Here is a 20588-nt window from a genome sequence, read left to right as displayed (position 1 = left end):
CCGAATTTAAAAAAATCAATAATACAACTATTACTTCTCTATCCACGGGTCCAAGGGTCCAAGGGTCCTTTAAGCTTTGTATGGATAAATTATACCATTGGACTTTTGGTACCGAAAGGGAATTAAACCCGAAATAACCCGGACAACACAACGAATTGACCCCGCTGCTATATATGAGACCCCTCCAGCTCCAACGAATTCCTCCCCTTATGGATTGCTAAGTGTATATATTAAAGTAGTGATATTTGAATAAATTCGTGCAGTGCATGAGGGGTAAATGAATACGAAGCCGACGGTGCCGCTAAGGGTTCAAATGCGGAGAAGTATGAGCTCGAGCGGAGATCTGAAGAAGTATCATGCGGGGGATAGGAAGAAGGGTTCATCTAGAAACCTCCTCGGCATAGGGCATCAACAATATACGTTCCTGACGACTGCTTTGATCTCACCGACATCGATTCCGTCATATAATTCTGCCGCGGTTAGAAATTAAGGTTTGGGTCAGTATGTCGTTGCCAGGCCTGTATCAATGTAGGGCATGAACAGATTTCGGGGCCGTTGGCCGGTGAAACAGCAAACGATACCCCGACCCCTAAATATAGGGCGCCTGGTTATACTTTGGTCAAGTTTAAAGTTCAAGTAACCACTGATCGGTCGACCACGCTTTTTGTTGAACCATGGATATATAACTCTCCAAACTATGGATCCGGCCTCTAAATTAGGCGAGAGGGATGGCTATATCCTGACACGCCCGTCCGAACTAGGTTTCAGGCGCATCACGGCTTGTTCCGCCGTTTATTATGCAGATATTGCAATGGCGGAGGTGAAGGAAATATATGGCGGATGGTATCCCGTCTTTCCATTACCACGGTTTACAAAGACTGTTTTGCGCGCGGTAAGACATTTTATAAAAGGGGATTAACGCAGTCATGAAGTCAACAGTATCGATCGAAACGCAACTTTGGAGTAGCTCTCGCCATCATGACTGTCAAAATACTCTTTCTCGCCCCCATGGGCATTGGTTCTCTGGCCACTCCTATCCTCGAAAAGCGCGCCTGCGCTGATTTATAGTATGTACATACACCGTCAAAGAAAGTGGAATGAAATATACTGACATTCTTGATAGTGGACAATGCGGCGGCAGTGGGTGGACCGGGGCTACCTGTTGTAACGCCGGAGTTTGTGCCTACTCCAACCCGTGGTATTCACAGTGTCTTGCCGGAAGCGCCGCGACGATGACGACGACGAAGACAACTACCAGCCAAGCGAGCAATCCAACTACAGGAACAGGATCATCAGCCGTGAAAGGTTCTCCGATGGGATTCGCATCCGGAGTCACCGGTGGCGGCAATGTAGCACCGGTGTACCCGAGCAATATCGCTCAGCTTGAGAGCTACCTGACTTCCTCTTCGCCCCAAGTCATTATCATTTCGGGAACTTACAATTTTGTCGGCAGCGAGGGTACTACCACTTATAAAGCACGCAATGCTTACTCATGCACCCCTGCCAACGGAGGACAAATGCTTCTAAATACACTTGGGGGCTGTGAGTCCCTTGCAACATCTGATATCACGATTGATAACGCTGGATATGCCGGAATCAATGTCAAATCCGATAAGACTTTGGTCGGAATCAACAATGCGGTGCTCAACGGGAAGGGGCTGCGTCTCGTTGGAGTTTCCAATATCATTATCCAGAACATTGCTATTACCAACTTGAATCCCAAATATGTTTGGGGAGGTGATGCTATTTCCTTGTCCGGCACAAGCAAAGTCTGGATTGACCATGTGACGGTAATTATAAGGACTTCCGCTGTCGTTCCAAGTGTGAGGACTAATGCTAACGTTAACGATCCCAGACCTCCTCACTGGGCCGCCAACATTATAGTTTCGGACGCGATCCCAACAAGGGTATCGCCATCTCTAACAGCCTTATCAACGGAATGACTTCATACTCAGCCACCTGCGATAAGCATACTTATTGGGCCCTCGAGCTCGTCGGTAACGACGACCAGATCACATTCTATAGTAGGCCTCCAAAGGAAGATAGGCAATTTAACTACAATCACACGCAGATAAATAACTAACGCTTCAACCAGAAAACCACGTCTACTACACCTCAGGCCGAAGCCTAGCCCTAAGCGGCAACACCCTCTTCCACGCCATCAACAGCGTATGGTCCTCAAACAGCGGCCACGCCCTCGAAGGAACCACCACCACCGGTAGAAGTCTATTCGAAGGATGTGTTTTCACCAACGTCCCCACGACCGTCTCGGGTACCTATCCTGGTCAGCTGTTTACATCGGAATCAGCATACGTTAGTCAGTGCAACACGTGCCTCGGCCGGTCTTGCCAGACGAATATTTATAGCGCCTCGGGATCTTTTAGTTATCGTAGTGCGGGATTTTTGTGGGGTCGTCGGTGCCGGCTGCTGCGTCGGCTGCGTCGATTCAGAATACCGTGCCTTCGAGCGCTGGTAATACACTTTGAGTAAACGCCGTTTAATAGATTTTTTATTTTATTTTGTTGTGAATGTGGGTGTGATGCAGCGGGGCCCACCACGAAGGGCGTGTAAATATCTATTTCTTTAATAAGCATTTTGTATATATATGTGGATAGTGGTAGTTCTATTAGCTTCGAATGCAGGCGAGGCTAGTTCTATCAACTAAATATAGGAATAGCGAATACTTAATATTTGTTTCGATGTATTTTTCTTAGGGTCTGTGTATATGACCCGGAAAGGTTGCTAGTGGGAATATTAACGCGAATGGTAGGAGGGATTCCAGTTCGGGAAGCTTCAAGGTGCGAGGTGAAATTTTGAATTTTATGACTAACCATTTGTTAATGTAAATTTCTTCGACATGAAGGATATAGTAATGTTATCCTCAAGGCTAGATTTATAGAGGGTGTGCTAGCTAGCTCGCACCAAGGGATTATATTAGAAAACCTCGAGTTTCCCTTACAAGATCCCCTGGTAGCTGCTAACTGGTCTCGGTGATTATTCTTGTACTGTAAATTACATGCTCATCGCGCTTTGTTCAACAATTCATCCAATGGTATCTTTAACTTTTCCTGATCGAGACCGACTCTCAGAACCTTTCCATTTTGGAGCTTCATCGCAATTTGGTCGCCTCTAACATCACAAGATGTTACGGGATCCGTATCAGGCTCCCCCATGGCAGTCGAAGCACTTGTTCTGTTCCATAGTAGAGCCCGTTGCGACGGACCCCAAGGTGTTCAAATTCTTCATATTTATAATTTGGTAAATCCTCGAGCAGGAAAAGGCCAACCCCCTTCTTGGCATGCCTTCTAGCCGAATCCGGCAGAGATTTGTTATTAAGTGCTTACCGTCATCGGAGAATCTTATATAGTTGACAGTATACGGGGAGGAAAGTTGGTATTCTTTAGCGGTGAATCGATTGACAAGGCCGCCTAGGCGAACTTTGAATAATCTTCCGATGACTGAAAATACGCGGGTGTCCCTGGGAACGAGACTAGAAGTGTCCCATATCTGAATGACCCCATTCCAACTCCCTACTGCCATCTGTTTACCATCTTGCAAAAATGCCAGGGCAGTTATTATGCATCCTGTCTCAAACTCGCCCTGAAGCTCTCCAATCGTTGTATCCCAAAATTTAACAGACTTGTCATAGGATCCTGATGCAACATACTGGCCATCTGGCGAGAAGACGGGGATGGCGACCTGCCGGTGTGCTTCGATACTTTTATTAAGGACGCCAGTATTTGCATTCCATAGCTGAAGGGTCCCATAGTCCGAGATTAATGCGATTTTCTCGCCATCCGGTGAAAATGCCACCGCCCTAATATATAGATCTGAATGAGAGCTATCTTTCAGAGTTTTTAGAAGGTTTCCATTTCCCGTATCCCACAGCTTGATATCTTCGGAGCCTGATGCAAGCTGTCTCCCGTCGGGTGAAAAGACTAGAGCCTTCACCGGATACGAGTGCCCCTTAAGTACTTGAATTTCGCCAGTTGTAGCATTCCAGAGTTCAATGGTTCTCTTATCATCTGAAGCCCTCGATACGATCTAACGACCCTGTGAACTTCGAGTAGCTTTCGCGTCCACGAACGGCCTTCCCAGACTCGTCTGTGCTCTAGTTTCCGTTCGCGATGCCGTTTACTGCGAGGCGGAGATTTGAGTAAATGCCTTCTCTCTAGTACAGGATAGCTTCCCAGCCATGTAGGGGCTTTGTTAAAATTTTGCCCTCCGAGCATGCTGGCGTAGCTGACTGGTGAATCAATTCAATGAAGGTATCTTCTCGAACTCTTAAGAATGAAGTACACCGATCAAGCAGCATTTTGATGGTCAACCATTCGCCGGATAAATCTAGGCCTGAGATGCTCTCTACTTCTACCACACGCAGAGGCCGAAAGGTTAATGTTACCACCTTAGGGAGCCGTGTGCAGCTTTTCACAATCTCCGGCTCGCCTACACTGACTTTTTTCGAAGCTCGCCCGTAAAAAGGGTCTAAACCTGGGAGCGGGTCTTCAATTGTAGCTAGTACTTCATCTCGACTTACAAGTTCGAGTCTCTTGCATACTAGACTTGCCCACATATATATACCTCCAGCTCTTGTGGTATTTCGTTCTCAAGCTTTTGCCGCAATGTTGGGCCGTAGTGGTTACGTCTAACTCGGCCATCTTGTCAGCGATATAAACTGCTATACCTGCGGAGGCCTGAATGGCTTTACATTCAGGATGAGGGCCATTGGATCCGGGATGGTGACCATCGGGTTGTGTGATCATGCACGTATAATTGCCACGACGGCGGACCTTATTATTATTCAAAATACTGAGTCTCGATAATATCCCAAACTATCTTGAGTAAAAATTGTGTATTGGATTCACATAATTGGGAAGGAAAGTGACGGGGTGATGGCTGGGTGCAGGCAGTTGGGGGTTAATTGGGGCATTGTATATCGTACTATATATCTGAACTCCAGAGAGTCCAAGTTGTCAAAGCTATGAGGATGAACCGGATTCGCCATCCTCGTCCGAGCTTTGCCAAGCCTGACGCAGCTTGGTTTTCGAATTAAATTGATAGTCTGGGGACCAGATGCTAGCCCAACGATCAAAGTGATTCAAAAAGTACAAAAGAGTGCAGGCTCTTCATCTAAAGTGCCGGCAGAAAGTTTTGTCGAGACGCTAGAAAGAAACTTATGCCTTCATCTCGGAACGCTGGCGAAGGGTGGATTGCTGAGGGGAAGACTTGATTTTTTGGCGGGGATTGCACCTTAAATCAACCAATCTTACTTCTTTTCTATTGTCCATGGACATTGTTACATACATTGTTCCAACAGTCATGTTAGGGTAGTATGTAGCTCTAATTGTCTGTCAGGGATAGAAGAGACATGTTTGATGACAGGAAGTATTGAGTGGAAAGGCGGTGCTAGTTATGTAAAGGACGATTGAGAACAGTTGAGCTAGATTGGTCTCGTACCTAGTAGATTATTATCGGTGATCGAAACCGTGACCTAGGTTATTTAGGCCTGGGTGATGGCTTCTATCGTACAACTTGTCGGGAGGTGGACATGTCCTACGGAAATGAATGTTGAACGACTCGTACAAAATGTGTACGATGGCATGCATGTATTCAGGCACCTGTATAGCCTCGAGTTTAGCATCTGTAAACAATTATTACGTGGACGGTGACACTTCGTGGGAGGTTGGTTAATTCACTAGACTAGCGGGGATGGAGCTTTCAATTGAAAGCATCGGACAGTTATCTCCGGCGCAGAAGCACAATTTGGGTGGATTGGACGGTAGATTTGAGATCAATGACTGACTTGACTTGGGTTTGATGTGATGTTAAACCACTGTGTCTTTTGTCGTTCATCTAGGATAATAATAGGTTTCTCTACGGAGAGATCTGTCCTCTAAGAAGGAAGATTGGGATGTAACCGTTCATGTATATGCGTTGATTTTGTTGGATTATAATGGGAGGTTATGATTGGGTGGTATCTTTTGAGGGCGCTCGCTAATCCGGCCCCACGTTTCGAAGCTCTGACATGACAGTCAGTGAGGCCTCTCATCCATGCACCAGCCAAGATGGTAGGAAGATAGCTCTTCGGAATCAGTCGGTAAGTTCGGTAGAGGGTTAATAATGTTTATGAATATTTAGCCGTGGAAACCTGTCAGAAAAATTCTGGAATGAATAAAAGTAGACGTAAAAATGCGAATGCCAATCTGAAAATGGGCGAGTGACAGTTAGGGAATCGATCACGAGATTGCCCCCACAGCACCAGTGCAGAGTGATGTGGCCGGGATCCGAAAGAACCCACCCCGAACCTCTTGGGCTTGGATAATAGCGTGGACCAAGTTTCGTCCGTCCAACAATTTTTAGCGATTGGAGTAGATGCTTATTCTGATGCTGGCTTCTTTATTGTCTTGTATCCTCCTGATTCTTCTTCTCCGCTTCTTCTCCTCTTTCCCTTTCTCTACTTCTTTTCGTATTTTCTCTGCGACGACTCCGACGCTCCTGTTCTGAAGTTCAGCTGGTTGTGACGTTCCTGAATTCCCCACAAGGCAAACTAACATTCCAACCAGTTGCCCTTTTCGAAATTCGGATATCCTGCCGAAATTTCACGGAAATTTATTAGTACTGAATTCTGCGCTACCTGGCGTATGTCTGAGTCCTAGGAACGTCATCATATTACATCAACGGCCTCGAACCAGCTCTTAAGCAAACAGGACGCGCTCGGAATCGCAGCTTTTATTGTTATTTTTGAAGTATCCTGAAGTTCGTTTCCCATTTCTCTCTTCTTCGAATACTATCTCCTTTGTCAGCCTATTTGCGCCTGTTGGGAAGAAAATATAATAAAAATAAAATAAAATAAAATAAAAATAAAAATAACTTTGTAAGTCGCTATCTTCCTTTTTCGTCTCTCCGCATTTGCATTCACGTCGTCCTTTCGCCTCTTCAAGGGAGAGCGGATTGAGCGAAAGAAGGCAAGAGGGTATCCACTTCGGCCGTCGGCTCTTGTCCACTGCATGGATGGAATAATATTAATACCCCGCGAGACCCATCCATCTCGGAATCGTGGTTCCGAGAGTCCCTATCACACTCTGAACATAACATTCCTTGTATATGCGATGATTGTTGGAGTCTGCCTATCTGAATACCCCATGCAATCAAGCATGTTCCTAAAAGTCTTGTACGTTTGCACAGCCTCCTCTATCGACATATATCTAGACGGTCTCCTCGTATTTCGCATCGCTTGCGTCTTCGGTTAGGTGCTGGCTAGCTTGAGTGAGCTCGAACAGAGTTTTGGAAGCCCAACGTCTTAGGTCTCTGTTTTAGTGGTCCACGCTAGCTTGAGCAGGAAATATGGCGCCCAATCACAACTACTGTTGGGACAAGGCTTGCTGGTCGTGCCATGGCTGCTTTGTGCAATTGTGCTTCCTTATCGATGTCTTCATTGGTGCCTTCGTTCGAGAGAGCTAGTCTAGGCAGTTGGTCGTGATATCGATCAACTACCCAGCTAACGCCTCTGCATCACCACTACGATCATCTACCATCGTCAGCTTGGTTTTTCTTGTACTGACCTCCATCACCGACTGTCGCCTGTCCAGCTGATTTCTCCATTTTGCCTTTCCGCCATCTTAGCTTTGCTTCGGAGCCCTTGTCAGCCGGTGGTTGGTCGGGTTTTAGCGTCTTGTCACGTTTTGATTTCTTGGAACCCTTGTTCCCTCGCTTCTCGCCTCCCTCAGGCCCCAGATTACCACTCCAATTCCTGCACGTTCTTCGTGTGCATTTACATGTACCTGGTACCTGCCTGGCTTCTCTGCTTCGTCTGGTCGAACTTGTAGCTGATTCTTGTCGACATCCAGGACGTCCTCGGATTTCTTCAGCAACAGCAGCAGTGGGAGTAGCGGCGGTTCCCCTCGAATCGGTCGTTCCGTCCCTTGTCTTTGACCTGTTCATAAAGAGCACCACTACGTAACTACTGACATTCTTACACCGCCTCTTTTCACCGACCAATTCCCAAATCAATCGAAACGGCTTACGGATCAGAGCTCGAGCTCTTTTAATTCTTCCAGCTTTCCACTGCTACCTTCGGGCAAAAAGAGAACAGCAATAGAAGGCCTTCTAGGGTTTGACGTTCAGGAGAGTTCACTTATCCAGTTCAGCTTCCTTGCTTCAGCTGTTGGAAAGTTTGTTGAATAAATAGGGCTTGGAAATAAAAATTTTTTCTTTCTTTCTCTTCCCCTTCTCTCCTTTCTTTCTCTTCTTCTTCTTCTTCTTCTTCTTCTTTCTTATTGGAATTTCTTGACGAACTCCTCGTCAGTTCGATAGCTTGATGCGTAAGTTCCACTTTCCTCCCTTCCTTTCATTCTCTGTCGGTGGTGGTTGCCCTAGGGGCGATTGTCGCTTCTGTCGGATCCCTAAAACGGTTCTGCAGGAGGTCACATGGTCTGAGATAACCACATCTCACTAGATCATATACAATTGATAACTTGTATCGGTATTCTTCATAATAATAATATTATTAACGCTGGCTCGTCGTTTAGACAAAGTTAAATCTTTTGCCCGATCCAAAGCGCATGCTCACGGATTCAATCCCTGGTCGAACGAAGCGGGCCAGCAAGCCCCTGGTGCCGCAGAACTATCCCGAACTCAAAGTCCGACAACGGCAGCCGCTCGACGCGGCAGCACAACAGCAGAACCATCATCCAACCCTAAGGACCTTCTAAATGTTGTCTCTGAGCCGGCGGGACGCCGGAAGGCGTCCCCAGACGCTCGTCGCTCAAGTGCCGTCTCCAGAAAATCTCACAAGGAGTCAAAGGAGCCCGAAATCCTTGCCGCCCCAACTATCGACACTGTTAATACCGAACGTTCAGTGCACTTCACAGCCGGCGACCGAAGGAATAATACCGAAAACGTCGGAGAGCCACCCGACAACCCTCAAGAAAGAACGGAGCCGAGTCTCTTGAAACGATTCAACAAGACGTTCTTTCAAATTCTCTTCCACTCATGGATCAACGTCCTCCTGGTGTTTGTTCCTATCGGCATCGCCGTTGAAGTCGCGCACTTGCATCCTACTATCATCTTTGCGATGAACTGCATTGCCTTGATTCCTCTGGCCGGAATGTTAAGTTATGCGACGGAGAGCGTCGCGCACCGTCTTGGCGATACTATCGGTGCACTTATGAATGTCACTTTTGGAAATGCGGTTGAATTGATTGTTTTGTAAGTTTTTAGCATATATTATTTCTCTTTATATTCATTGCTAACTTTGGTTTGATATAGTATGTGAGTACTGGGCGTTTTGGATTCGTTGGTCCGTAGATGTGCTGACTTAGGCTTTTTTCTATTAGTATTGCACTTGCTAAGGTCAGTTTTAAAAGGCATGATGTTTGAGAGAATATTAGCTGATGATTTTCTAGGATGAAATCTCTGTCGTGCAAGCCTCTATCATTGGCAGCATATTGTCCAATCTCCTTTTGATTCTTGGAATGAGTTTCCTCCTTGGTGGCCTCCGCTTCCGAGAACAGATCTACAACAGCACTGTCACACAAATGAGTGCTTGCTTATTGAGCATTAGCGCTCTCAGTTTACTCCTCCCAGTATGCAGTGCGGCTTTATGATCACAATTTTGAGTACCACTAACTTGTGCATAGACGGCCTTCCATGCATCTTTCTCTAACGACGATCTCGCGGATATTGCAACCTTGCGAATTAGCCGTGGTACCAGTGTAATCCTATTATTGATATATATCATATATCTGCTATTCCAACTTCGGTCTCATGCCTATTTGTATGCATCGATACCTCAGCATGTCATAGACGAGGAATCCCATCCCGGCATCCTCCACCATCTTGGTAGCTCGTCTTCTTCGTCATCATCATCGTCCCGACGCAGTTCAGTCTCTTCGAGTTCGTCTAGCTCTTCTGGCGGTTTCGCTCGCTCCATTCGTGACAGGATTCGTCGGATGAGCCACCCGGATCAGGAAGGAAGGAATAGTACTCGCTCATCCGCAGCTTCTCATCCATTTCGTCATTCATCCCCTGAGCATGATTCAGAGCGTCGTGGCCGTCCAATGCTCACATCTGAGAAGCCTGCACTCCCATCGATCAACTACTCGAATAGTGCCGGCCAGGATGTTGCTGCTTTCGGTGGAGAGGAACGCCACCATAATGTCGACGGTCCTTCAGACAATGGAAACCAAGAGCCAAGGGAGGAGGACCCAGAGTTAACCAAAGCGAAACTTTCGTTACGTGCCATGGCCCCCAAGCTGTTTTCTAGATCCGGCGTCTCACCTTCTCCGACACCTATTGCCATCGCTCCAGGATTGGTAGCCGAACAAGTCCGACCTCTCGCTCGTAGGGCTACCTCCCTCCCGCCCCGTCTCACCGAAGAGGTTTCTGCCCGTGATATGTTACCGTACATGATACCGCTCAATGTTTCGGATGATTCCCTCGACGATTCCAAAGAAAAGCAGGTTATCAGTCGTACCTCTGCCATTATTCTATTGTTAGGTTCTACCGGTCTTATTGCCGTCTGTGCCGAGTTTATGGTTTCCAGTATCGACTCCGTTATTGTTTCGACAGGTATCTCTGAAGCCTTCGTTGGTTTGATCCTTCTTCCAATCGTCGGTAACGCCGCAGAGCATGTTACTGCTGTTACTGTGGCTGCGAAAAATAAAATGGATTTGGCTATTGGTGTCGCGGTTGGCAGTAGTATCCAGATTGGTATGTTTTTTCTATTGCAGCCATTGTCTACAACATGGATTAACAAGATTTATATAGCACTTTTCGTCACTCCGCTCATCGTACTGCTTGGTTGGATCTTGGACAAAGATATGGGTCTATACTTCAATATCTTTGAAACTGTCGCATTGTTCACTAGCTGCTTCGTCGTCAACTTCTTGGTCTTGGACGGACGAAGTAATTATCTCGAGGGTGCACTGTTGTGTGCATCGTACATAATCATTGCGTACGTAATCTCTTCCAACCCTAAATGATATATCTGGAGATTAATAAGACTTAGGGTCGCCGCATTTTTCTACCCAAACGACGAGCAACGTTCACCAATCGGCGCGGGACCAAATTAGGTATCGATCTCGCGGCACAAGGATCTGGTGAGAGTTATCTAGTTTTAGTAGCCCAGCGACCCTTTGAATAAAAACCTTTAAAATAAGGCAACTAAGGGATTGAATCCCAAATCGCAAACATCGAAAAGTAGTAATCTAGCCACGAGCATTGTGTTTCCTTGCGCCCATTTCTCCTTCCCTCTACGCAAAAAATACCACTCTCCTCCTTTTTTTTTCCGAATGCTTTTTAATGTTTCCAATGATATCACACTCGCATTGTCTTTTACGAAATTGTCTTTGAAACCATTATAATGAAGTGGTTGAGCGATGGCGATGGAGAAGCTCTTTCTTTTTTCTTTCTTCCCCTCTTTCTTCTCAATACTGAGGTTTATGATTCTTATGATGGATATTATAACGACCAACTCGGATAATTCCTATTTGCAACTTTCGTTCGCTGAACTGGGGGTTGTGGTTTAACACCGTTTTTCCACTTTTGGTTCACCACTAGTACTTGTACCCGTGACTTCAGAATACCGATTTCGTTTTCTAGCCACTAAACTTCAGCGTAAGCAGCCATAAACAGAATCGAGGCTGGTTTGTCATGTTGAGGATATATATAGGGAGAAGTGGCGTAATTATAGCTTAATCGATCTAACATCTCGAAACAATATGACGTAACTAATTGATTGACACGGACAACCCCGAATACCGAGGTTTCAATGATAATATCAATTCATGGCTTTTGGCCCCGGCTTGAGGCTCGAGATAGCTGGTTTCTGATAGCCTTTCCCGCTAGTGGATGGTGTCGACGATCCCTGCTCCGGGAAATGCCTGTTGCAGACAACTTCCCATTTTGGACTTTGTAACGTCAGTCGCAACGCAGAGGTGTGTTGGATTTTGAGATATCTCGACTGGCGTCGTGACTCGAGATTACTTGGAGATGAAGGTCAGAAAAAGTATTCATTAATTTGGGGTATATGTATGGTAGACTAACAGCTTGAAGGCTTCTCAATTCAACAATATATTGTTACGTCCCTTATGGTGAAAGATGTAGTCTCGTGAATATATGTATGTGTAGAGCTGGGTAAGTTTGTGTTGAGGATATCGTCCTCGCGTTTCTCGACGTCACAACAGTTACACACCCCGAAACTATTGCACACCACCAAGAAGTATACTGCGACGCATCAGCCGGACATTATCACCAGATTCCAAACCCACTACGAAACCGCCACCAAAACCTAACTTCTTCGAAACTTCGCCAAATTTCCTCATTCGAATTTTGTTAGAATCGCGGGAATGAGACGTTTCAGAATGTGTGGGTATCATATGGTTTGGATGGTTCGTCCTTGTAGGATATGAAGACAAAGGAAGAGATTTATTCGGTTTAAAAATCCATGTTTTAAGCTTCAAAATAGTCATGTGGCCGGATCTTGTCATGTGGCTAGTGTAGACGTTGACGTCGAGATGTCGGTGCTGGCGCACTTCATTGCAATATTCTTCAACGTTGACACTAAGCATCAGCCTCCGGGGGAGCTTGCACCACCAACTGCCAGCTATCCCCACTACTCGCGCCAGTGTTACCCTCATTATCAGCCTCACTCTCATCCCTATACTTCTTCTTCTTCCCCTCTTCCTTTTGCCTCCTAAACTCTTCTTGAATTTGTAGTTCACAACGAACACAGTATCTCATATGTCGGGTATGTATTCTTCTCCAAGCGGGACAAAATTCTACCGTTATGGCGTCTTCTGAGGTCAAGATTCCTGTTGGATCGGCGAATTCGGCCATGTTTGCGTAGATGTTACAGATGGTGACTACGACGGCGCTTTCGTGACTGCATTTTTGGAAGTGATCGGTTTCTTCGACGCACATTCTGGGGAGTATGTCAATGTGTACTTGGTGGGAGCTAGAGCTTTTACTTTTTTGTATACTGGGTAGGCTTGGTCGTTCGAAAGGTATGACCTACTGTATTCGCTACGAGGTCTACAGAATATTTTCTGTGCTATAGAGCAAGGGGTTCGATGTAACGGCTTTTTTACGAAATGTTCTAATTATTTGTATTTTGGTTTCGGAATTTTGGTTCTTGTGAGATGGGAAGGCCGAGACATAAATATTTATAAGTGGCAGAGGAGAAGGCTTTAGTAAGGAATAAGCTAAGCATTCGAGGTCGAAGAACTGGTATATTGTGTCATAATCAACATCCAAAGTACTTAATTCAATGAATGCTATGGGCCAGTACCGTAAGCTATGTCATGAGTTTCATAGCAGTAGAGCGATTGTTAACAATATAAGTGAGAGGAGGTCACTTAAAGGCTTCTTAGGGGGCTGTAGTATAGCAGTATAGCGGCGCTATAGTAGTACTAGACCCTCGGCATATATAGCATGAGCCAAGTTTTTGTCGTTATATACGGCATCGATGGGTAGTTACGTAACACAAAAAACAGGCCATGTAATTCAACGGGCAGAACACCTGGGCCCCTGTATCCCCCTAGAGGCGACGAGGCGGGATCAGGCGGTAAATTGGGGCGCAGGAGTATCCTCCGAAGGAGAAGTCTGTTAGAGTCGGCCCGTGAACATTCAAATACTTTTTTTTTTGGAAAGTATAGAGGGGGTGTTGAAGAGGCCGGTGTTGAGGACAGGAGCACTAGTACAGTACTAAAATGTTTTTTGCACATAAATGGAGTTGAAAGTTGTTGATAGTAACAAAAAACAGGTCCTATAGTTCACCGGGTAGAACACCAAGCTTCGCTACCAGGGGAGACCTTTGTAGAGGGGTACGGAGGGCCGTGTCCACTGAGTGGGCTCACCTTCATATGCTGCGCTTGGAGAAGACCATTCGAGTCGGAAGGTACTCCGTGATGATTCAGTTTCTTACGCGATGATTTTGCGGGGCTTTATTAATGGTGTGGGAGTTGGAGCGTTATAATAAAGTAGGACATATATGCATATCTATGTGGGATATGACATGGCATTGAGTTCATTTGATTGACCACAGTTGAATTTCCGTGAGAAGACAACAGTTAACTAGTTATGACTTTGCAACTTCATGTCATAGAGCCGGTTGTTTTAATATTCGGCTGTGAATTCACCATATCTCGAGGAGCTTCACTGATCCAAGGACTTGCGCCTCTAGAAATTTCGAAAGGCTTGCCTCAATTGCTCAAGCCACCGTAGGCCATGCATTGTGTGCTAGATTAAACAATCATTGTGAATCCAATTTACACACAAGGCTCGAGCTTGCGTTTCGGCGGGACCCTTTGTGGTTCTCAAAATTTAAGTGCAAGCTCACGCTCGATCGGGAAGTGCTAAATCGTTTTCGTTCTAGAATGTGCAGTCTAGATGTAATCCTTATACGAAAAAATCAGTATATCGAATTTACAGTAGCGTCTATGCCCTCCTCATCCAACGGTGTTCCCTTGTCACGACAGTACTCACATACGAAGCACTCTTTATCGCTAACGCCCCGTCCCTTCTTTTGTCTATAAAATTGACACTGTGTGACATGTTCAATCATTCGATTTTCAGTTTCTATAATCTAGAAGTCTAGAAACATTTTATCCGAAGGCCCGTGGCGGCCATAGGCCCAGCTCTTTGACGACTACAAACATGCTATGTAGCTACAGATATATTAATTATATGATTTAAATTCTATACTCTAGAGTTTTCACAATTCGCCGAACATTTCATACGAAAACGTTACCGGTAGTACTGGGAATCTTTGAGGGATACAGTAGCTACAGTTCTGGAAAAAGTTCATATAGCTCGATAGATGCTAGGAGTAGTGTTTAGAATGCCTCCTTGGGCATGTAACCTCAAAGGCTTTCATGTCTTCCGATTTCCACTAGTTGGTTCTTCTTTTTCACTACTTTCATTGCTCGGCGTCCTAGACTCGTTCATCATCCTATTGTAGGCTTCCGTGGATCTTTGCAGTCTCGCTTCTAGTCTGTTGCAGTCACGGCAGTTCTCTTCAAACATGCCCATAATCCTCTTCCTGGTTTGAGGGCAATGTCCGAGGTAATCCCAGCATTGCCTACGAGTCCAGCCTCGAGAAGTTGCTAGATTGCATGGTATCACATTTATTACGGCGTGACCACACTTGAAGTTCAACGAGTTCTGTGTGCACATTTTATAAGAGATCTAGAGAAAACCTGTTGTTAGGTTTGAGTACCGTGCATAGATCTATCGACTCGTAGAATGTGGTTTGCGGGTTCTTCTTTTTTTTTCGGGAATGGGTTATGACTGGAATTTCTCAAATACTTAACGTATTGATTGATCTAGCAGATCGGGGATCAATTCGACTTTTGTGGGCTAAACAGTTGTTAAGAAGCTTTCCTTGTGTTGGATCTATCTGGTTTGCTTTGCGACTAGCTATATCCATATATACATATGCCCGACGGAATATAAGCTCGGACTTATGGTTTAGGGGCACGAGACCACGAGTTTGCATATTCAACCCTAGACACTTGACACATACTAAGTTGGTAAGCTCATGGATCCGGCTTTCTCTATATATAAATGAGGCAGACATCAGACAGTGAAACTGTTCGGAACGGCTATGACTGAGACTAAATTGAGGAATAATAGCTATAGCTAGTATGTGGTAAGCAGTAGAGATTTAAGCGGAGCGGATGGACTTGTGTAACATTGCTGGTTTACATATATTGATTTACACAAAAATATTCCAGTATCTAGTCCACCTTTTAATTCTAGCAATAGATTTTCCCGACTAGGTTATGTAGTCCGTTGGGAAGCACAGCATAAACATATTAATTAGAAGACACTTCGCCCCTTTCTCCTCGCCAGCAAGGTAATTCTCGGTGTATATGTTAGGGTAGATGGAAGTACGCGTACCTAACCCGATCAAACCTGAAGGCAGTAGCGTGCAAAAGGCCTCCTGGTGCCTCTTGAGCAGTCAACCATGTATCAAACTGAATCCTAGCTGGGGGTACTGGTGCATTCGGTGCTGTTGGAAGAGGCCAAAGCTGATCCCTCCGAAGTCGCATGTTGAAGGCCGTATTGACGGCCCATTGCGCCATCTTTCTTTCAGTGTCAATCATCACAGCGGAGATATGATTATGGAATCTGAAAGCCCAAGTATCTGGGAATCCTGCGGGGACGGTGGCATCCGCCTCGCAAGCGGATCCGGGTGTGGATCTTGGCCCGTGAACCGACCCATAAATGTCGTTGTCAAATTCAGTGCTATAAAAGCGGTTAGCAGTAAAACAGCTGAGGTCTGGAAGGGAAATATCTCACAATTCAGACTCAATTCGCCTGAAAGCGCGCTCCCATGTCGCCGAGACGTCCGGTGAATTGAAATACTGGAAGACACCCTGTACCCTCGCGATTTGTTCTATGAACCTTTGTAGGGTCAATCCGGCACCCCATTGGTTGGGATTGGTAGGTCCAGTCAAGATTTGATTCTTGACCTTATTAATACGTGATTCTAGGAGTACGAAGTCGCCGAGGAACCCCTGGTTCCACGTTTGGCTGAACCAAGACATTTGGCCAACCATGTACCTCGCGAAATCTTCATCTTCATATCTTGAACCAGCAGTGTTTATGGTAGTGAAAAACATTTCTCTGAGACCGGGGCCATTCGCATCAGCGGCGCATGGAGCGCAACCAATTTCCTGCATTCGGTCAAAGAAGCCTTTCATAAGATTATTTTCGAAAGGATGTTCCTATAAAGTTTTAGTTTCAACATGGAACATAATATAAAACAATAAAATATAGGTGGCTTACAGTTTGATACTCGGCGAGGCCCGGCAATCCTGGATATTTAGGTTGCGCCGTTGAGAATATGTCCATTCTCCACCAACACTGGGTCTGCCCCTGTGGCGTGAAGAAGGACAAATCGTAATAGGGTGTGAGTTGAGCCACGTTATTATCTGCGTAAAGTTTAATTAATTCTGAGGAGCTTGGGTAATCTAACGTCCTATAGCTCAAACTTCTGCAGTTTGCTAAAGTGTAGGTGCTGCCAGATACACGTTTCTCAAGCCGCTTGGGTGCCGGTTGCATGGGTTCCGACCTGGCCAACTTTAGTCCAGGGTTAATGCAACCACCAATACCGCATGGGCAAGGCTCAAGGGTTTCGGGATCTTGTGGACCGTCTGGATCATCGTCTGGGTCATCTGGTGGATCTGTCGGCTCAACGGGACCGGAGCCCCCGTATGTTTCGATGTCCTGATGCCAGGTTATCACCCTGTAGAGTTCGACCGCTACTCTAATATTAGTCTTGAAGGTCAATTCAATACAGAATGGAAAAGGTACTGACCAGCTTCGGCAACCTCCTATGATTTAAGAAATCAAAGCATTAGTGAACATGTTAAGTTGACTCGAAGATTTTTCATATACTGAGAATGTTCTAGGAAAACTTGACTTACTGCCGCTATACCAACTGCTACCAAGATTCCTTGTGCTGCCCGCGCAGCCTCTATGGCCATTATTTCACCTCCACGCCTGGCAATAATCGCGCCTGTAAATCATCAAATATTAGTGTTTCGTGCTCTGCAGTGTTTCGCTCAGGGAAAAAATGAGAATGGAAAGAAATCAAAGGCCTCGAAACTTACCCTGGCGTTGTGCTGGGATCAATGCTTGCATTTCAAATTGCTGCGGTGCTTGCTATACCGAAGATCTATCAGCGTGATACTAATATGTTGGTATCAGAATCACCGAACTTAGGGAGCGACTCACCGGCCTATTCTGAATGTATCTCTGAAGATAAGGCCCAATCTTTCTCCAGGCTTGTTGCATTCTAGCTTCAAAGCGTATATTCGTACGAACTGCGCTCAAGATTCTACAGTCAATGTTGTTTCATTTCTGTAAGGTTTCCTAAAGTTCCCTGAAGAATCACTACTGTATTCAAAGCCACTTACGAACTCTTTGCGTCCTTTGCCTCACTCGCACCCAGGTGGCAGTAAGACGAGCTACCCATAATGCAGGTATGAACCTCTTATGCTTGTTTCCACCCTGCTGGCTTTCCGCCTCTGCTTGTAGCCTTTGACTTTCATATTCCCCCAAATCGCCTTGTACTAGCCTTTCGCCCTGATAGAGTTCCTCCATCAGAGCAATCATTCCAGGTACATCTATGTCATCGAAATCTGTATTCGAATAGAGTGCGTTTTTCAACGATCCACCGCATGCTTGGTCGGACTTGCCTGCACAAGGGATATTGCATTGTCCGATGTCTGCATCTTGACTAGAACTTCCCAGCTCATCACCCCAATAGCAAGTATTACCGCCTTGCACTGCGGCGTACCTGTAACTGAAGGCGAGCTCGAAACATTTTTCAACAGTCATAGCGTTATCCACTTTTGAGTTCTCGAGGGCTCTGCTACTAGCGCTATCAGTTCTGCAGCCGACAAGCGACCAATCATCATTCCCTTCGTGAATATTTGGTACATTTGGTTCCTCTGGTACCTGTGGTTCCTGATAGTCTCCATTGACGTAAAGAGAAAGGCGGTTTCCACCACCACAGATTTGAGAGCTATCTCCGGCACATGCAGCGTCACAGTCTCCTGAAGCTGCTGGTACAGATGAGCTCTTCAGCACGTTGCCCCAGAAGCATTCATTGTGGTACTGCACGGCGGCATATTTGAAGCCCGAGGCAAGCTGCAAGCATTTCTGGATAGTCATGGCAGAGTCAGTGGTACTGTGGTCCAAGCCTCTCGACTCTACGCTATCGGTGTAACAACCCCCAGATGACCATGCTCCCAAGTTTGGAGTATTTGGAGGCTGGTAGGAAGGATTTTTATCTTCACCAATCAGTCAACATCTTGTTCCTAGACGCATTATTATGGAAAAACTTACATAGTTGGATTCTGTTACCACCACCGCATAATTCGCTGGCTTTTCCTGGACATGGCATGTTGCACCCACTGGATTCGCTCTGGCTGCCACTTAGAACATTTCCGTACCAGCACTCTTGGCCATACTCTACGCCGGCGAAATTGTAACCCGCGGCTCTGGCCATGCAGGCAGCAATTGTCATGTCGTTGGCATCGACATATTGATTGCTTAGAACTCTTGCATTCATATCATCGGAATAGCAACCGTAGTATGCGAATCCATTTGTGCCAGCATTAATAGTTGGAGTCGCTGGACCAGACGTTGTCGTTGTTGTCCGGCTAGTGGTAGTGCTCGTTGTGCCTTCAATGTGTTAGCGTTCGCGCTCGCCTCCAACTATAACCTGTCTGTATAAATTTAGAAAATTACAACTAACCCTGTGGGACTTGATCAATCGCCTTGGAAAAGCAATCCGTACTCGCAGCTCTATTAGATATCAAGATCCCAAAGCCGCAATTGCTATTTGTAGAAGAAGCAACCCCGCCGCATCGATTTGCGCACGAAAGTATCTTTCGAAAATTGCCTCTAATGGCGGATCCCTCTAGTTTAGGTGGTGGAGATCCGTTATTACAGGTATATGAAAGCATAGCAAGAGCGCTACTCCCAGATTTAAGAGCAGAGGAGAAAACGACGGGTTCGCTGCCGCCGCCATAGAATAAGCCGGTTTGGAATCTGTCTATGGCATTAATTACAGCGTCTTCGTGAAGGTTACCGGAATCACAACCATCATCGACGGTGACACATTGAACGGTCTGCGCATTGAGGCCTGGGCAGGCCGATAGCCCGGCGAGGACTAATAAAATGCTTTTGAGACGCATTTTCAGAGAATTTTGACGACGCGCCGCCGATAGAGGGAAGGTTGCTTGGGGAAAGCATATGAATTGGTCGGCTTCTACACCTATTCATAAATATAAAAAATTATGCTAGTTGTATACCCCACAACCATAGCCATTGAGGCCCAATGTGTAAGAATGTAATGATTTCTGATCTCGAAGGAGCTCGGAACCTCATTTCTACACCCAATTCTATTACTTCATTGTGGCTGATATGACAAGACAGAGTGCGAATATGCCGGACTAGCAGGGAATATGCCCACAGAGTAGGCTGCGCAGGTCGGAACCTACGTCGGCGCGTATTCCATCCGAATTTTTTTTTTGCGAAAAGAGCCAGTATCGCAATGCTGGATGTCTGTTTTCCTTGATTACTGATCGAAACTTCTGCAGGCCACCTATTAATTGTTTAGTAGACTTAGCCACGCGGGTTAAGGCAAGGTAATCTCGGGGAAGTTTAATGCTGACATGGGATCTTGGCGCAGGGCTGCAGTCGGTGTAGCCCGAGGCAAGAAATTTTTGGCGAGGGACTAAAACATACCTAAACCATGACCAAAAGTTTAACTGGGCGGCATGGCCTGTGCTCTGTGTAGCATGCAAATGTGAGCCAGTTATTTAGTAGCTTAACTTGTTCCCTAACAAGTTACATTGGTAGTACAGTGCAATGAAATTTTAAGTTAGATGTACTTCCCTGCAATATTGACTAAATTCAAATCGAAGCTCTGAGGCTAAGTGGATCAGGCCCTGCTCTATAGCTCTACATAATACCGAATGTTTTGTTTATCCTTACCTACAGAATATCTTTCGTTTCACACCTACCTAGTCTCGCAAATTCCGATGTAAGCTGAGACACTACAAGCTAGA

The 20588-nt window shown here is 45.8% G+C and overlaps 4 protein-coding genes across 4 annotated transcripts; 2 read left to right on the top strand and 2 right to left on the bottom strand.

Moving 5' to 3' along the window:
• Window positions 1-978: 978 nt before the first annotated feature.
• DFL_000566 (uncharacterized protein) lies at window positions 979-2486 on the top strand (the record flags this gene model as incomplete). The annotated part of the gene is made up of 5 exons (XM_067634952.1): window positions 979-1067; window positions 1124-1790; window positions 1856-2024; window positions 2096-2313; window positions 2394-2486. 5 exons carry the CDS (start codon window positions 979-981, stop codon window positions 2484-2486), a joined length of 1236 nt encoding a protein of 411 aa, XP_067495107.1.
• A 5831-nt stretch (window positions 2487-8317) lies between these two features.
• On the top strand, window positions 8318-11072 carry DFL_000565 (uncharacterized protein; the record flags this gene model as incomplete). Its single annotated transcript, XM_067634939.1, has 7 exons — window positions 8318-8321; window positions 8529-9207; window positions 9336-9351; window positions 9405-9584; window positions 9639-10710; window positions 10768-10954; window positions 11009-11072. 7 exons carry the CDS (start codon window positions 8318-8320, stop codon window positions 11070-11072), a joined length of 2202 nt encoding a protein of 733 aa, XP_067495106.1.
• A 1489-nt stretch (window positions 11073-12561) lies between these two features.
• On the bottom strand, window positions 12562-12921 carry DFL_000564 (uncharacterized protein; the record flags this gene model as incomplete). The annotated part of the gene is made up of 1 exon (XM_067634928.1): window positions 12562-12921. The coding sequence occupies one exon, from the start codon at window positions 12919-12921 to the stop codon at window positions 12562-12564; it is 360 nt and encodes a 119-aa protein (XP_067495105.1).
• Window positions 12922-15875: 2954 nt separating this feature from the next.
• Window positions 15876-19712, bottom strand: DFL_000563 (uncharacterized protein; the record flags this gene model as incomplete). Its single annotated transcript, XM_067634917.1, has 10 exons — window positions 15876-16248; window positions 16303-16730; window positions 16792-17267; window positions 17324-17339; window positions 17433-17524; window positions 17619-17670; window positions 17743-17831; window positions 17925-18803; window positions 18859-19197; window positions 19271-19712. 10 exons carry the CDS (start codon window positions 19710-19712, stop codon window positions 15876-15878), a joined length of 3186 nt encoding a protein of 1061 aa, XP_067495104.1.
• Window positions 19713-20588: the final 876 nt, after the last annotated feature.

This window comes from Arthrobotrys flagrans (genome assembly GCF_004000055.1).
Source record: "Arthrobotrys flagrans strain CBS H-5679 chromosome Unknown unitig_15, whole genome shotgun sequence".
NCBI classification, from domain to species: domain Eukaryota; kingdom Fungi; phylum Ascomycota; class Orbiliomycetes; order Orbiliales; family Orbiliaceae; genus Arthrobotrys; species Arthrobotrys flagrans.
The sequence above is the reverse complement of the archived record's forward strand: the minus strand, read 5'-3'. Positions and strand labels throughout refer to the sequence as shown.